General features: G+C 38.2%; 3 protein-coding genes and 1 non-coding gene across 4 annotated transcripts; 1 reads left to right on the top strand and 3 right to left on the bottom strand.

The window, feature by feature from the left end:
* Positions 1-2552: 2552 nt before the first annotated feature.
* On the bottom strand, positions 2553-5462 carry LOC147276348 (F-box/RNI-like superfamily protein). Its single transcript, XM_086254219.1, has 4 exons — positions 5183-5462; positions 4856-5061; positions 4658-4751; positions 2553-4245 (listed from the first exon to the last, which is right to left on the bottom strand). Exons 1-4 carry the CDS (start codon positions 5372-5374, stop codon positions 2797-2799), a joined length of 1941 nt encoding a protein of 646 aa, XP_086110345.1. The 5' UTR covers positions 5375-5462; the 3' UTR covers positions 2553-2796.
* A 2551-nt stretch (positions 5463-8013) lies between these two features.
* GGR (geranylgeranyl reductase) lies at positions 8014-9813 on the bottom strand. The gene is made up of 2 exons (XM_086254053.1): positions 9376-9813; positions 8014-8904 (listed from the first exon to the last, which is right to left on the bottom strand). Exons 1-2 carry the CDS (start codon positions 9718-9720, stop codon positions 8242-8244), a joined length of 1008 nt encoding a protein of 335 aa, XP_086110179.1. The 5' UTR covers positions 9721-9813; the 3' UTR covers positions 8014-8241.
* Positions 9814-11246: 1433 nt separating this feature from the next.
* Positions 11247-13653, top strand: PNT1 (mannosyltransferase family protein). The gene is made up of 4 exons (XM_086254482.1): positions 11247-11555; positions 11661-11843; positions 12465-13006; positions 13237-13653. The coding sequence occupies exons 1-4, from the start codon at positions 11285-11287 to the stop codon at positions 13525-13527; spliced, it is 1287 nt and encodes a 428-aa protein (XP_086110608.1). The 5' UTR covers positions 11247-11284; the 3' UTR covers positions 13528-13653.
* Positions 13654-14158: 505 nt separating this feature from the next.
* LOC147276345 (U4 spliceosomal RNA) lies at positions 14159-14310 on the bottom strand. Its single transcript, XR_015124125.1, has one exon. It is a non-coding gene; the product is annotated as a U4 spliceosomal RNA (small nuclear RNA).
* Between the last annotated feature and the right edge of the window lie 739 nt (positions 14311-15049).

The following is a 15049-nucleotide window of genomic DNA, read 5'->3' as shown; positions in this document are numbered from 1 at the left end:
TGAATTCTGATTTACCTAATTTTTTGCAAAGATGATTTTTGTATAGAAACTTATAAATTAGACGGCTACTATCATCAAATTACAATGCGAATCAAGTTCCACAAGCCATACCCTGTCATGTTTAAGATAAGTCACATTCCATTGAGGTATACCTCATATACAATCTATTTGAGATTTGAATTCAAAATTTACAATGACAAAAGAAAATTCTACAAAATTAAATAGTTGTTGACAGTTTGACACTAATATATGGTTGACTGTATATATTTCTATTTAGTGTTGGATGCGGAAATCTCCAATTTCGAGCTCTAAATTCCAATCAAACAAAAATTGAGCTTCAAATGATTCTTTGCATGATCATCGGTGAAAATAACAAATAAGAGAAAGAAAAATGAGGACACATGGGTAGAAAACGAGACAATTAGTATTGTGGGGTTAGAAATTAAAATGCAAAAAGATGATTAAGGGAAAGATTATCGGTTTGGCAAGTGGGAATTTTTTTGACTTCTATAATGATGAGCCATGCCTGTTCAATCAATATAAGACTCATTCCATCCTCATTTATTTGTTCAACCAGTAACAGTGACTTATATATATATATAGATATATATATACAGTCTCTTTCTGTTGAGGTATACTTCAACTTATTTATGTTGAGGTATACCATGTTGGGGCCCACACGAGTCGTTTTGTGTCGATCTGAACCGTTCAATTTTTACATCTCCATAGATAGATCATCCTTGCAAAAAATTAGCCAAATTGAAAATCATTTGCCTATCTAACTTTGATCAAATAAATGGACGAACCAAATATTTTCGATGAAACTGTCCATTTGTTTTATCAAAGTTAGATAGGCAAATGATTTCCGATTTTGCTAATTTTTTGCAAGGATGATTTATCAATGAAGATGTAAAAATTGAACGGTTCGGATCAACACAAAACGACTCATGTGGACCCCAACAAGGTTATACCTCAGCATAAATAAGTTAATGTATACCTCAACAGAAGGAGTCTGTATATATATATATATCCTAGAAATTGCCATTTTAAGCCACACTAGATCTGGTTGTTGGTCCCCAAAATGGACAATTTTTTTCTTTGTTTTTTTTTTTTCTTAATCCTTCATTTACTAGGTAAGTAGTCTAATCACATGTGAATTTCATTACAGGAAGGAAAAACAAAAGTGGAATTGTGCCGGCATATTCTGATATTCAGCTAAGGAAAATGGGAATATGCCGGCATATGCAAAGGCGCACTACTCTTTATTTATTTTTTTTTTACTCTATATTCAAATTAGATATAAATTATAGGAGGATTATTCAGACCACCCAAAAGGACCGAGTTGACCACCCTCTCATTTCTTTGTCCATTTTTCCTATTTTGCCCCTGCATTAAAAAAAATAATTTTTCCAATTTGGCCGGCCACTCATCCCCACCGCCGGCGTGACCCCACCCCGATCTCCTTTCTCTCTGCCTCACTCCCTCTCTCTCTCTTCCCTCTCTTTGCCTTCCTCCCTTTCTTTGCCTCCCTCCTTTACCGGACCACCATGGGTGGCCGGCACAACCCCATAGACCTCCAGATTGGGGGTTGCGCCGGCCACCCATGGTGGTCCGATGAGGGAGGCAGAGAGAGGGAGGAAGGCAGAGAGATGGAAGAGAGAGAGAGAGAAGGGAGATTGGGGGTGGGGTCGCGCCGGCGATGGGGAGGGCTGGGGTCAACCGGCGGTGGGATGGGTGGCCAGCCAAATCTGGAAAAATGAGTTTTTTTTTTTTGTAATTCAGGGGCAAAATAAGAAAAAAGAGGCAAACAAATGAGAGGGTAGTCAACTCGGTTCTTTTGTTGGTCTGAATAGTCCCCCCTAAATTATAATCATGACACTAAAAGTGAGTTTGTTGGGGTTAAGCCCAGTAGAAGGAGACAGTCATGAATATGCCCATGTTGTGCCTTAAATAGTCTAGTGTTGCACTTTTGGCACAAGTTCATTTGGAACCCAAAATTTTGATATGTGCACTCAAGCATTAGTGCATTTTTTGGACCCAAAAAAAAAAAATTACTGATTTTTAAAAGATATTGTACCAAAAAAGAAAAAAGCATGAAGGGAAGTGTTTTTCCTTCATATTAATTTTACATGGTTAGATAGCCTTCAATTTCAAAAAGAGAAGAACTTACCTGCAACAGCAGGGATGCCACCTGCTATCCCCTCCCCCCTTCTCTTTCTATCTCTCTCATTCTCTTTCTCTCTTCCTCTCTCTCTAATTGTGATAACACCTGTCTATAACATAGACAGGTAAGTTATTCTCTTTCAAAAACGATAACATTCATGTACTTTCAGTGAGTGCTTGCTGACATGTCTAAACCTAGCAGATCAATCAGTTTTATTCTAGCCATGTGACCAAACATGTGAAAAGCTAGACAGTGTCACTTTCTGCGGCTACCCATCACTAGAGGTATCAAACCTTAGCTCTTTGGGATATACGGTCATATACCCTTTGAAAAGAGTCCACAAAAAAAACCTGAATATTCTAAAAAGTAATAGAAAAGTAGGTGAAACTGTGAAACTGTGAAACAAATTTAATTAAAATCATCAATGTAATACAGTTTCCAACCAATCCAAAATAATTACAGGAATTACAGAGTACAAATAACAGATTTGGAGTAGAATCATGCACCCCAACTTGCTAACTCTAACCAGCAGTCCATAGTAGTATAGTACAGTTGAATTTTTACATAATCATACAAACAATAAACTCACAAGCATACTGCATACATACACATAAAAGAATCTAAGTGGCAGATTACTCCATTACTTCTGCATTATTTTCTGCATCCACCATATCTTCATCGTCACTCTCATACTCACCTTCTAGAAGCCACCGTTCAAGCTCATCCATCTCATCATAGTCATGCATGTAGAAATCATCCGCACTATCCCATTGCTCAGCTCCCAGCTCCTCACCATGGCACGACAAGTGCAAGAACGGTCTACTCCGGGCTAGAGCATCTACCATGTCTCTATTTACACTACCCGTAACTCCCAGCCATCTCAACCTTGGAAAATATGGCTTCTTCAACCACCGGAATGAAAGCTGAGTAATGCCACCACAATTAAACAGATCCAACAGCCGCAAGCTGTTACCATGCCACCTCTCCTCATCAACCTGCATTGAGGCTAATGCCATTACTGAAGTGTCACCTATGAGTGGGCATTGTCGCATTCGTAGTTCAAATAGTGGAATCCTGTTTTTTGCCAGTAATAAAATTCCATTGTCGGAGAGATTAGGAAGATTTGATAGGTCCAGTTCTTGCAACTCCAATTTAGAAGAGCCATCAAACAGAGCAGAGATGCATTTATCCGTAAGTCTCTTGCACCCTCTAAGAGACAATGAAATCAGTGAACTTATAACCCTTGGTCTTAAATATGATAATCCCACATCGCTTATATCAGAGCCATCCAATAATAAAGTCTTCAATTTAGGAAGAGTGCTTATGGCTTGGATGGCTTCATCCCCGAGGTTTCTGCAATCTCTCAAATCAAGAACCTTTAGATCCTTGTTAGAAGCCAAACTAGTGACTGCATGGTTGGTTAAAAGAGTACACCGTCTCAAGCTAACGTGTGTCAAAGAAAGGGAAGTCGCAGAAATGTCATGAAAAACCAGATCGGTTAACTGACTCCCATGAGACACCCTAAGCTTGTATAACTTGGAGCAAGAATGCAAGATCGTTTTGAAACCTGTGTCAGTAACACGACAGAAGCCACCAAGAAATATGCTTTCCATGTTTTCGCACTTGTCAGCCAATAAGAGGAGCCCAAGATCATTTACTCTTTTAAAATAGGTGAAGAGAAACTCCTGGCTCCGGACTAATGAGAGATGCTTCAATTTCCCATGCTGATTAATCTGTTGAAGACCGGAATTTGTAAGGTCAAGCGTCGGTCTTGGTTCAGCTAGGGGTGCATCTCGAAGATCCAAATGGGTCAGGGACATAAGACCTTTAGAAATCGTTCCAACCATAGCATCAGTTATATAGTCGACCGAAAGGCACAACTTATGAATGTTTGGCAGTATGGAAGGTTGAATATGATTTGGTGACTGATGGAATCCAAAATTTGGGCTAAGAAGTTCAGTCACCATTTCTGATGAAATGTAGCCAATCTCGAGAGAAGTGAGTTTCTCTGAAGCCAAAGCCCAAACTCGAGCAAAGTCATGATGAATAGAAAATGAGACATCAAACATCAGGATCAGTGCCTACCAAAATAACACATCGAAAATTTATGATATCCCGCAAATATGGTACACAGGTACATAGTAATAAAGAAAACATATATTAAGCATATAATGTTAAGATGCACAAAAGATTGTTACCTCATTGGTTCTAGGGAAACTTAAGCATACCAACCATTCAGTTATTCATCTAGATGACTAAGGAGGAACCTAACCATATTAACAAACTCAAACACTTTGACAACCCCATTAGACTTATCCAAAAACTGAATCTTGAAGATAAACTTACCCTCTTAGCTATTTTTATAATAGAAAGATTTAAACTTCACCTTTCATTTAATGGGTTACCAAAACAACCAACCAATGCCAAGTTATTTGAATTAAATCTGTGTTATTAAACATTTTCTTTATCATCATTCATTCAATTGAGCCTTACTTCTAAGTGAGTGCAACCACTGAGCAACTCCTCCAAATCAGAAATATGAAATGCCCGCCCTCTTTTTTCGGCCACTGACCCCAAGCAGAGAGACCTGAAGGCAATTATATAACCCAGAAGAAGCCAACAACAACAGAATTTTTCACCTTTTTTCACAACCATAAATATTACAGCAGCAGCAGAAGAAGCAAAACCAACCTTAGATCCTTGCACCGGCCTCCGATCTCCGAGAGCAGTCTGCCGCTAAAATCGGCGCAATTGAGCATGCAGAGCTCGCGCAGCGAAGGCTGAAGGAGTATTTGGATGGCCGAATCATCGAGCCGGCCGCAGTTCACCTTCATGCTCCTCAGCCACGGGTTCGGCGGCAACAGAGGCCTCAGCAACTCCATGGAAGGCGCAATTTCCTGAAGCCAAAAAGCAAACATTTTTCAGAAACAGAAAAAAAAAAAAAAAAAAAAAAAAAACCAATTTTTAAATTCTTGTTTTTGAAAAGCAAAATTGAAAATTGAAATATAAATTACGTACGAGGAGGTGGAAGGAGGGGATGAAAGAGAGCATGTGAGAAGCGCAAGCCTTGAAGGCGGTGCAGGTGGAGGCGACGGAGCAGATGGAGGCCACGTCGAGCTTCGTCAGGATCGAGCCCAGTAGAGCCGCGGGCAGCTGATCCAGGCTCTCCTCCGTTACGCTACTGCTGCTTTCGCTCGTCGTCCCCGCCATTTTTCTCGGTCGTCGTCTCCTTCTTCTTCGTGAATGTTTATGGACTAAAGGATCTGGTTATCAACAACGCTGCAACTGCAAGTTTGCATCTGACGTCGTTCCAACGAACGATGTTAGATTAGATCAACAATCCGCACGAGGCAATAATGCTGGGTTTGACTTTCGGGTGTTTGCTAGCCCACAAGCCCAGAACGGCTCCAAAAGCCCACAGTCCAAACCCTCTATCTTGGGAAACGACGCCATTTTTAGTGTCGTAGGATTAACATTTTTCATTAAGCTACTTAACTCATTACTAACTTCACATTCCGAGAAGTAAATGTTAGAGGAACTAAATTTTCCCACCAAAATAAGTGTGATAAATTGATAATTAATGTGTTTTGTTACAACAATTATTAGAGTAATTCTACAATATAATATTTAGAGTTAATTACACTTACACCCCCTGAGGTTTATCGTCTTTTCACATATACCTCCTGAGGTTTCAATAATTACATATACACCCCTTGAGGTTTCAAAACTGTTGCATATAACCCCCTATAGTGAGATGAAAAATGATGATAAATTATGCAAAAAAACATGGTAAGGGGATTAAATAACCTGATAAGATTACTGAAAGTGTAAGGTCCAACCTCAATACAAATATTTTTTATTTATTTTTTTATTTTTTTTCTCTTGTAGGGGGTTATATGCAATAGTTTTAAAACCTCAGGAGGTGTATGTGTAATTATTAAAACCCTAGGGGGAGTATGTGAAAAGACGATAAACCTCAGCGGGTGTAAGTGTAATTAACTCATAATATTTATTAATTATATATCTAATCTCTCACAAAAGTGAGACCCACACCACAACTGCTAATATAAAATCTTAAACTAATAAAATTCCTAAAATATACTTAAACTCACTATAAAAAATCTTAATCAACTCTACAAATATTAAGGTTGAAGTAGAAAATAAAAGAAAAAAAAAATTGATCGGAAACTATAACTACACGTGTAGCTATAGTTGTTGACTAATCAATACCTACACCAAGCTCTCGACAATCTAAAATCCGCTAAAGTATGCGCCAGACACGTGCATAAATTGTTTTTATTATTACACAATTTATTAGTAGTTCCTATCCTTGTAGCCTTGTAGGTAATAAATTAAAATTTGCATCATTTTGAGTGCTCTTAAATCCTTAAAAGTAATAAATTATTTAATTTTCACAACCGTTTAACCTCATATTCTTCTCTTTAACACACCAAACCTAGCATCTTCTCTGCTGTACAGAGTGTCTTAATTTTTTGGGCATGTGCTGTTAATAATGTCTAGTCTTCTTCGTTTCAAGATGGCGGTGGTTGTATCCTTGGCTGGTTTGCTTTGAAGATGGTAAACTTCTATGTTATGAATTAAATGCAATGAGAATAATAATCTTTAAAAGCAAAGCTAAGAGAGATAGAGATAAATTAGATGATTAATCTTGAGATAAATTTGATGATTAATCTAAAGATAAATTAGATGATCAATGACAGAAGCTAGAGAGCTAAGGTTATTATACCCAATAAATTTTCGAGAGCTAGAGATGAATTACATTGGATGATTAATGTTGTTGCAAACATTCTACTATATATATGCTGCATTTGAAACTTCTATATTATCATCTAATACCATACATATATTTAATGGAACCTCATCAATGTCGGACCCAAGTTTGTCACCCTCTCTTTACCGGCCAATTTCCTCTTTAATTTCCACCAATTTCTCAATTTCATGTACAATTCTTACATATTTATTATTGTTGAAGTTTGCTTTCCACTGGGGTGGATGAAAACTGAAACCAAAAAATAAATTTAAATACAATAAAAAAAGGGAAAAGTTTTTAAAAAAGATTTAAACTTTGACCATTGTGTCAATTCAAGATGCGTACTATGAGTTGTATTAATATGCTCAATGAACTTTAATTTTGAAGCAAATTTGCCTCTTCCGTTAGTCCAATTACATTTTTTGTCCAAAAAATGCCACATACGTGAAGTGGTTTGATTTCTATGTTCTTGTATTACAAGTAGAATGATAAATTTATCCTTAAAAAGTGATCACGTGTGTGACATATAATCACTTTTGGACGAAATCTACAAACCAAGTTGACGAAAGTGGCATATTGGCATCGAAAGTAAAGTTGAAGGGTTTGTATTGGTACAACTCATAGTTCATATCCTGAAATGATACAGAAGTCAAGTTTAAGTCTTTTTTGAAAAATTTTCCCTAAAAAAAATGACTAGATGCAAAATCTTAAATTTTGATCAAATCAAATGGTGAATTCTAAGAAGATATAAAGAAAATGAAAATGCCAAAAGTATGCATGCCATCTTCATTGAAAAAACATGTCATTCAGGTACATATATGCTTATCGAATGATCATCAAATTAGTGAAACTCATGCATGACTTAATGAAGATGGCATGCATAATTTTATAGTGTGTTTAATTATGTTGTAAGGGTTTTATTGGTTTAAGGTTTAAATTATATAATGGGATCTACAGGCAGATTGTGAGATGCAGGTTGTGAGGGAAGTCTTATGTTTCATACAGAGAAGTCGTACGTGATAGTTCACACAACAGATGGATCACATGATTTACATGTCAGTCTTAATAAGAGATGTAATGAACAATACTATTTACAAATTAATAGTTTCATTACTAGTATAGTTGTATATGATCATAAAATGCAGTCACTACTAACCTTGCTAGAATGCTATTTGGAAAGGAATGCTAATGCAAGATTGATACACAATATAAAAGAGCTTATACAAGTAGACACAAAGCACAAAACCATATCAAGGTAATGATATATATATATATATATATATATATATATCATTAACTTGAATCACTATTCAGTAACAGTAAAACCTCTATCAACAGCATAATCCACAAAGCTATAAAGTGGAACCACACTCTCACCATACTTCTCAAACCCATCTAATTCCTGCTTAGCTTGGGCTCTAAGCTGCTCTGCTACCTCCATAGCCTTTTCAACCCCATACACTCTCACATAGCTCTTCCCCTTCTCCTTCCTCTCACTCTCATTCTCATCCCCACCATTCATTTTCTCTTCCAAAATGTCATCAACCACTTGATACAGAACCCCAACAGCTCTCCCATACCTCCTCAGTCTATCAATCTCATCATCTTCAGCACCAGCCAGCAGTCCTCCACAGACGGCAGAGCACTCACCCATTTCCCCGAACTTCTTTTCCTGCACAAATTCGACCGCGTTGGGCCCGCCCTCGAGGTCCAGGAACTGCCCGGCAGCCATGCCGGTGGACCCAACAGTCCGGGCAATCTCTGTGATCACACGTAAAAGGTGAGGCTCAGGGACGAGGTTGGAAGGCGTGTTTGACACAAGGTGCTGGAATCCCAAGGGGAAAAGAGCGTCCCCAGCGAGAATTGCCATGTCGTCGCCGTAGATTGTGTGGTTTGAGGGCTGGCCTCGTCGTTTAGGGTCGTCATCCATGCAGGGAAGGTCATCGTGTATGAGTGAAGCTGCATGTACCTGTCAAAGTGTCAATGTCATTCAAAGAAAAAGAAAGCACCATCCTTTATCAAGATTCCCAGGACAAATTTAGCAAAAAAGCAGCTAATAAGCAAAGGACAATGCTTCCCTCAGTTCAGGGTTTGAAGCAGCTAATAAGCAGCTAAACCCAAACAGGGTTTGAAGCAAGATTCCAAGTTAAACCAAGCAAAAATGCAGCTAATAAACAGAACCCACACGTTTTAAGCAAGATTCCAAGTAAAATTAAGCAACAATGCAGCTAATAAGCAGAACCCAAACAGGGTTTTGAGCAGAGATTTCACATGGACATTCTTCAAAAAGCTTAAAATTAAAATATTCTAGGAACCCAAACAGGGTTCTAAGCAAGAATCCAACTGATGCAAGAATATTCATTCAAATTCAGTATAAATAATTTCTGTAAAAGAAAAAATGACTCCGAAGCTGAATAAAGCGAAAAGAGCAAGAACGAACCATTTCTAGGGCACAGGCGGTGGGGAAGGCGGCGAGGCGGTTGCCGCCGAAGAGCTCACAGGCGGCGACGCACATGACCGGCGAGGCCCGCTTGGCGCCTTCGGCGAGCACCGAGTATCGCATGGCTTCGTAGATCTGCTCCGGGTACCGAACCGGGATCGCTTCGTTCAGCTTCTGATTGATGTCCACGATCAGTGTCGTCCAGTAGGTTTTCAAATCGAACTGGGTCGACTGTGATCGGGTAGAAATGGAAGGTACTGATGAGGCCGAGGAACATCGGATTGGGAAAGTGAGCTTTTTGGGGAGGTAGAGATGGGCTGGAGATGATAACATTGAGAAAGCCATTTCGTTGTCTCAAGCTGAGAAGCTCTCAGTTGGGCTTTGATGGTGGAGACTGGTAGTGGAAGAGGGGATGAGATTTTGGAGAAAATGGGATTTGGTGGGTGAGGAACTAGTGTTATATGGTGGTCCAACAACTTTGCCTCGTTATGATTGGCTCTTACTAATACGTTGTGTCCAAAATACCCAAAAAATTTATAAAACTTGTCAAAAGATGAACTTTGAGAGAGAAATTTAATCCTTTTTGAGTAGTTCTCCAACCCTTCTTGAGACATGTTCGTATCCTGTCAAGTAATGCTTAAGAAGAATTTGAGGGATATTTGAGAGGAGCTCGAGAATTGTTTTAGGGCATCCCTAGTTGCTAGTTGGGCTGGTTTGATGTCTTTATACGAATTAAAAGTTTTTGATCCCCTTGACTTTGTTCTTGATCCAATGTGGAGATAAAATATGTTTGTGATACCCTTATGACTCATTTAGTAATAACTAATTTATGGGGCGGTTGCAGCATCACAGGCAAGACTATAACAAATTTGCGTATTTGGAGTTACAGAAGTGTGGCTAGGGTACATATTGTGTTGTTTGGACGCAGTAGTATCTAGAATATTTAAGTTTAATTAAAAAATAATAAAAAATTAAAAAATTTTAATTGATGCGGCAGCTCCACCTCACATAGTCACATGCCACGTTAGATGGTACCCTTAATATTACTTTTTCTAAAATTTTAAAAGAACATGCTAAATATTTTTGTTTGAAATAAAATAAAGCTGCTATATGCATACTATTTTTCCTCTCGTTACATACCCCTTCAACTAATTGGTGAAATTACAAATGTCACATAATATGAAATGATCAAGAAGGAAAAACAAAAAAAAACAAAAACAAAACAAAATACATAAGAAAAACTAGAAACCAAGCCTGTACCACCTGCCACCAACCTTGTTGACGGCGGTCGGATCCCACACCGCCACCGACTAGTCCTTCTCCTCCTCCCTCTCTCTCACATTCTTTCTTTATCTCTTTTTCTCTTTTTCTCTCTTTCCTTACTCCTCTTTCACTCTCTTTGCACTCCTTCTATTGGCTTCCCTTTCCGTCTGAATAGGGGTGATGCAAAGAGAGTGAGGGAGGAGGAAGGGAAGAGAGAAAAGAACGAGAAAGAGAATAAGGAAAAATAGAGTTGCATGAGATGTGTTAGTTGGTGAGTTTGACCGTCGATGATGAGGACGGTGGCGGGGTGGATGGAGGCCAACCTTTGCTGAGATTCGATATTGGTTTCAGCTCATTTTTTTCTTCTTTTTTCTTTGTTTGTTTTTTCACTTTAAAATTATATCTTTTTTTATAAGTGGGGACATCTTAAAAGATGTGAAGGCATGTAGAGAGAAATTATTTTAAAATTAAAATAACATGAGTGTGTGCATATAGCAGCCGTCAAATAAAGTGCCATAGTTTTCAAAATTCCCCAAATACCCTCAGTCAAATCATCTATTTACCATAATTACCCATTTAAACGACTCCGACCTCCCCCATTTCCTCTCTCTACTCTCTCCCTCCGATCTCTGTTTCCTCCAAACCAATGGCGTCCGTACGCTTCCGTACACTCCTCCTGGTCTCGGCGATCCTGAGGGTGGTTCTGATCGTCTACGGAGAGTGGCAGGATACCCACATGGAGGTTCGGTACACAGACATCGATTACATGGTCTTCTCCGACGCAGCTTCTCTAATGGCGTCTGGTAAGTCCCCATTTCAACGATCCACTTACAGGTACTCTCCTCTGCTCGCGTTTCTGCTCATACCAAATTCCATTCTTCATCGCTCCTGGGGCAAATTCATCTTCTCAGCTGCAGGTACATCAGTTTTTGCTTCATTTCAGTGTCAAGCTCGTTTCTTTTTTTGTGCCTAAATTCCAGTAACAATGTAACATATGCTTTTGTATGATTCCAATTTTGTAGATTTGCTTGTGGGTTTGTTTATACGTACCATATTGAAGCTTCGTGGGGTGCCTGAGAATTTATCTACTCTTTCTGTGATCGTTTGGCTGTTCAATCCATTTACCTTTACCATTGGGACTCGTGGGAACTGTGAGCCAATTGTTTGTGCTTTGGTTCTTTGGGTCTTCATTTGCCTCATGAACGGTGTAAGTTTCTTTCTTGTATTATGTTTTTGTTGGGTATTAAACGCATCCCAAAAAATCACTACTGCTACTACTACATTGGACACACACAAGCCTCATTTACACTACTTAAGCTATTTGCTTTCAGTCATTAAATGAATCATATCTTCGGATTGTCCTAATATGGATACATTTTATTGCTTTTTACGAAACTGCAATTTGTGTAGAGTTATAAAGATTGTTTAAGGTTCTTTTTATCTAGTGAGAGTTATCTGTTGTGTTATGTAACAAACTAACATTACACTTCTTACTTTTGCATTTTCTGTAATGATGGACGACATCTGATCCTCTCTGAGTTTGTTCTATTTTGAGTTCACCATGCTAGACATCCACAACCATGGCATTGTCTTTGAATTTTTATCTTTTAAATAATGAATTATAATTTCTATATTCGCCATGTTCTTCCTATTAACAAAACAAATTCCTTTTACATTTAGTGAGTATTATCCTTCTGTGGAAATCCAAGTGGGTATAGCATTCCACTCTAAGTAGTGGCACTCAAATTATGTCTTAGCAACGGTTGTTATGCCTTCCACCCATATGTGTGATGTGTCTAACACTATATGATTTCTCTTCATAACAGGACATGTGTTACAAGCTGCATTTTGGTATGGGCTCGTTGTCCACTTTAGAATCTACCCCATCATCTATGCACTCCCTATTCTTCTGATTCTTGATCCACATGTGTTTCGAACTGGTCGGAAGCCTAGGCTGCAATATTGGGATCGTCAACAAGAACCACCTCAAAGCAATTCTGTTACAGGACTTGCTCGTCTTTGTCCATGGCTTATTTTGAAAAGTGCATTAACACGAGAGAGGATACTTTTTTCCTTGATATCTGGGGCAGTATTCTTCCTTTTTACTGGTTTATTCTATCATCTATATGAGTGGGATTTCCTGTACGAGGCACTGCTGTATCATCTTACCCGTACTGATCCAAGGCACAATTTTTCTATTTATTTCTATCACATCTACCTTCAGTACCATCGTCAACTCTCGGTATTGGAGAAGCTCATCTCATTTTTGCCTCAGCTGATAGTTCAGCTTGTCCTTATTTTGAGTTTTGCACAAGACCTTCCATTCTGCTGCTTAGTGCAGACGGTGGCATTTGTGGCATTCAACAAGGTATTTCTCTTCATTACTTATTTGTCTTCTATAAATTTCCGGCTTAAGTAAATGAAATGTTAAGTATCAACATTTTACTTGGGCCTTGTGCTCCATGGAATTTTCAATGTTGGGTTCTTTGTGATTATACTCAATGAAAAGCTCTGCTTCAATTTAGTACTGTTAAGTGGCTTCTGACAAAATATTACATTAGTGAGGGAACTTAATATCGTCTTTCCCATTGTCGACAGGTAATGACTGCACAGTACTTTGTGTGGTTCTTTTGTCTCCTGCCTCTGGCACTCGCTTGGAGCAATATGAAGCTTAAATGGAAGGGCCTATCTTGCATAACATTGTGGGTAGGTGGTCAACTTCATTGGTTGCTGTGGGGTTATATGCTCGAGTTCAAGGGAAAGAATGTCTTTCTTCAACTGTGGATGGCAAGCATTTTATTCTTAGCTGCAAACACATATGTTTTGGTCTCACTCATCCACCATCACAGGTTTTCTCCGGTTTTCACACGGTTGGAGAAAACTCTATAGGATGTGAAGAAAGTTCAGTGATAGAATTTAAGTAGATTGATGGGGGAGGTCCTGTATAAGTTGAATTTTGGAGGTCCTGTTTTTTCCTACTGTTTTTGGCAATTAGATATGCACATATTGGCTGTTTGTGTATGACGTGCTTCTCTCTCTCTTTTATTTTTTTATTTATTTTTTTCAGTTTTTGTTGCCTCTGGTAATTTCAAAACATCTAATTAAAACAAGTTTAGGCCATTAAACAGGGCGTAACTTGATTATCAGTGGTTTTTTTTCTAATAATGAATAACATATATTAGTGAGTTTTACGAAGCTGGTATTTTGACTTTAAACAGTAATCATCCATCTTAAAATATAGAGATAAGTGTCACGCTCTTTCAATTTGTTGTGTAGACTATTAATTTGAAAAATTAAGGTACTTAATTTTTTCAAATTTAAAAAAATTATGTCAATTAAGATCCAATGCACTTAAACTTTGGATAATAAACAAGCAAATTTACAAAATGACCTCAATTAACAAAATTAAAAAAAATCCCTTATAAAGAGCAAAATAACATTTACCCCTAAAATATATTACGTACATAAAATTGTTGGAGAAATAAATCAAAAGTACTAAAATTTAGACTTAAAGTTGTAGGGCTTGACCCCGAAGGGAGCCCTTCCAGAAATTCTCGAGGGCCGTAGGCTGAACCCAGGCCCAAGAGGGGGTTTGGAAATAGTTTTCAACCAGCAATAGACGCGCCTCGGTTAGAACCTCATTAGCTGCGTCATTGCCCCAAGCGCAAAGATGCTTTGTATTGTGGGTTTTAGCTCCTTTTTATACTACTAGAGCCACTCACCCTTTCCCACTCAAAACCGATGTGGGACTCTGACTTCTTTCTTCCACAATTGTCAGTTAGCCATCCAAAGCAAAAACCATAACAATTACAAAGACCAGCGGGTAACACAAATTCAAGACTAAGAATTTACATATCCTTAACTTTTGGTTTGGTCTATATATTAAGGAAAAGTCTGAATAACAAATTGGCAGTGTCAAGAACATAAATATCCCCATTCCTTCTTCCAAGGTCCTTTTCTTTGCCTGTGTTAGTACTGTTGCGGCCATCATCACTATCATGTCTAGCAGCATCAATCTCACATCTCTAACTTCTCTTCGCTTTCATCATCTTCTTCTTCATCTATAACAGCTTCTATGATTATCACCACCAAACATTAGGATGATGATTAGGATGCAATGTTAGGGGATTGTATTTAATAACAAACATTAGTAGGTCATATAATGTGACAGACTGACGGTTGATCATAATAATTAATATCATAAGTATACTTTAACTAATGTGATCAGGAAATATGCTCCCTACAATATTTCTCATAATTAGGATGTAAAGTTCCTTGAGTAAGAAGCTAGCAATCTCAAGTAGCTAGGGAGGAGGCACTATGGGCCCAAGGGGAACATGTGCTCTCGCACATATTTTTAACAATTATTAAAAATGTATTCAATCCGCCTTGACTGTCTTGTTCCTTCTCT

The sequence above is a fragment of the Dryas octopetala genome, chromosome 8 (genome assembly GCF_963921425.1).
Source record: "Dryas octopetala chromosome 8, drDryOcto1.1, whole genome shotgun sequence".
NCBI classification, from domain to species: Eukaryota; Viridiplantae; Streptophyta; class Magnoliopsida; order Rosales; family Rosaceae; genus Dryas; species Dryas octopetala.
The sequence above is the reverse complement of the archived record's forward strand: the minus strand, read 5'-3'. Positions and strand labels throughout refer to the sequence as shown.

What these genes read in the sequence shown, in the direction of transcription:
- GGR (XM_086254053.1), bottom strand. Translation starts at nt 9,720, where the DNA reads ATGGCTTTCTCAATGTTATCATCTCCAGCCCATCTCTACCTCCCCAAA. An exon ending in CCGCCTGTGCCCTAGAAATG is followed by an intron (nt 8,905 to 9,375) that starts GTTCGTTCTTGC and finishes ACACTTTGACAG; the next exon opens with GTACATGCAGCTTCACTCAT.
- PNT1 (XM_086254482.1), top strand. Translation starts at nt 11,285, where the DNA reads ATGGCGTCCGTACGCTTCCGTACACTCCTCCTGGTCTCGGCGATCCTG. An exon ending in ATTCATCTTCTCAGCTGCAG is followed by an intron (nt 11,556 to 11,660) that starts GTACATCAGTTT and finishes CCAATTTTGTAG; the next exon opens with ATTTGCTTGTGGGTTTGTTT. An exon ending in CATTTGTGGCATTCAACAAG is followed by an intron (nt 13,007 to 13,236) that starts GTATTTCTCTTC and finishes CATTGTCGACAG; the next exon opens with GTAATGACTGCACAGTACTT.
- LOC147276348 (XM_086254219.1), bottom strand. Translation starts at nt 5,374, where the DNA reads ATGGCGGGGACGACGAGCGAAAGCAGCAGTAGCGTAACGGAGGAGAGC. An exon ending in TCCCCTCCTTCCACCTCCTC is followed by an intron (nt 5,062 to 5,182) that starts GTACGTAATTTA and finishes TTTTGGCTTCAG; the next exon opens with GAAATTGCGCCTTCCATGGA. An exon ending in GTGGTTGCACTCACTTAGAA is followed by an intron (nt 4,246 to 4,657) that starts GTAAGGCTCAAT and finishes TTATTTTGGTAG; the next exon opens with GCACTGATCCTGATGTTTGA.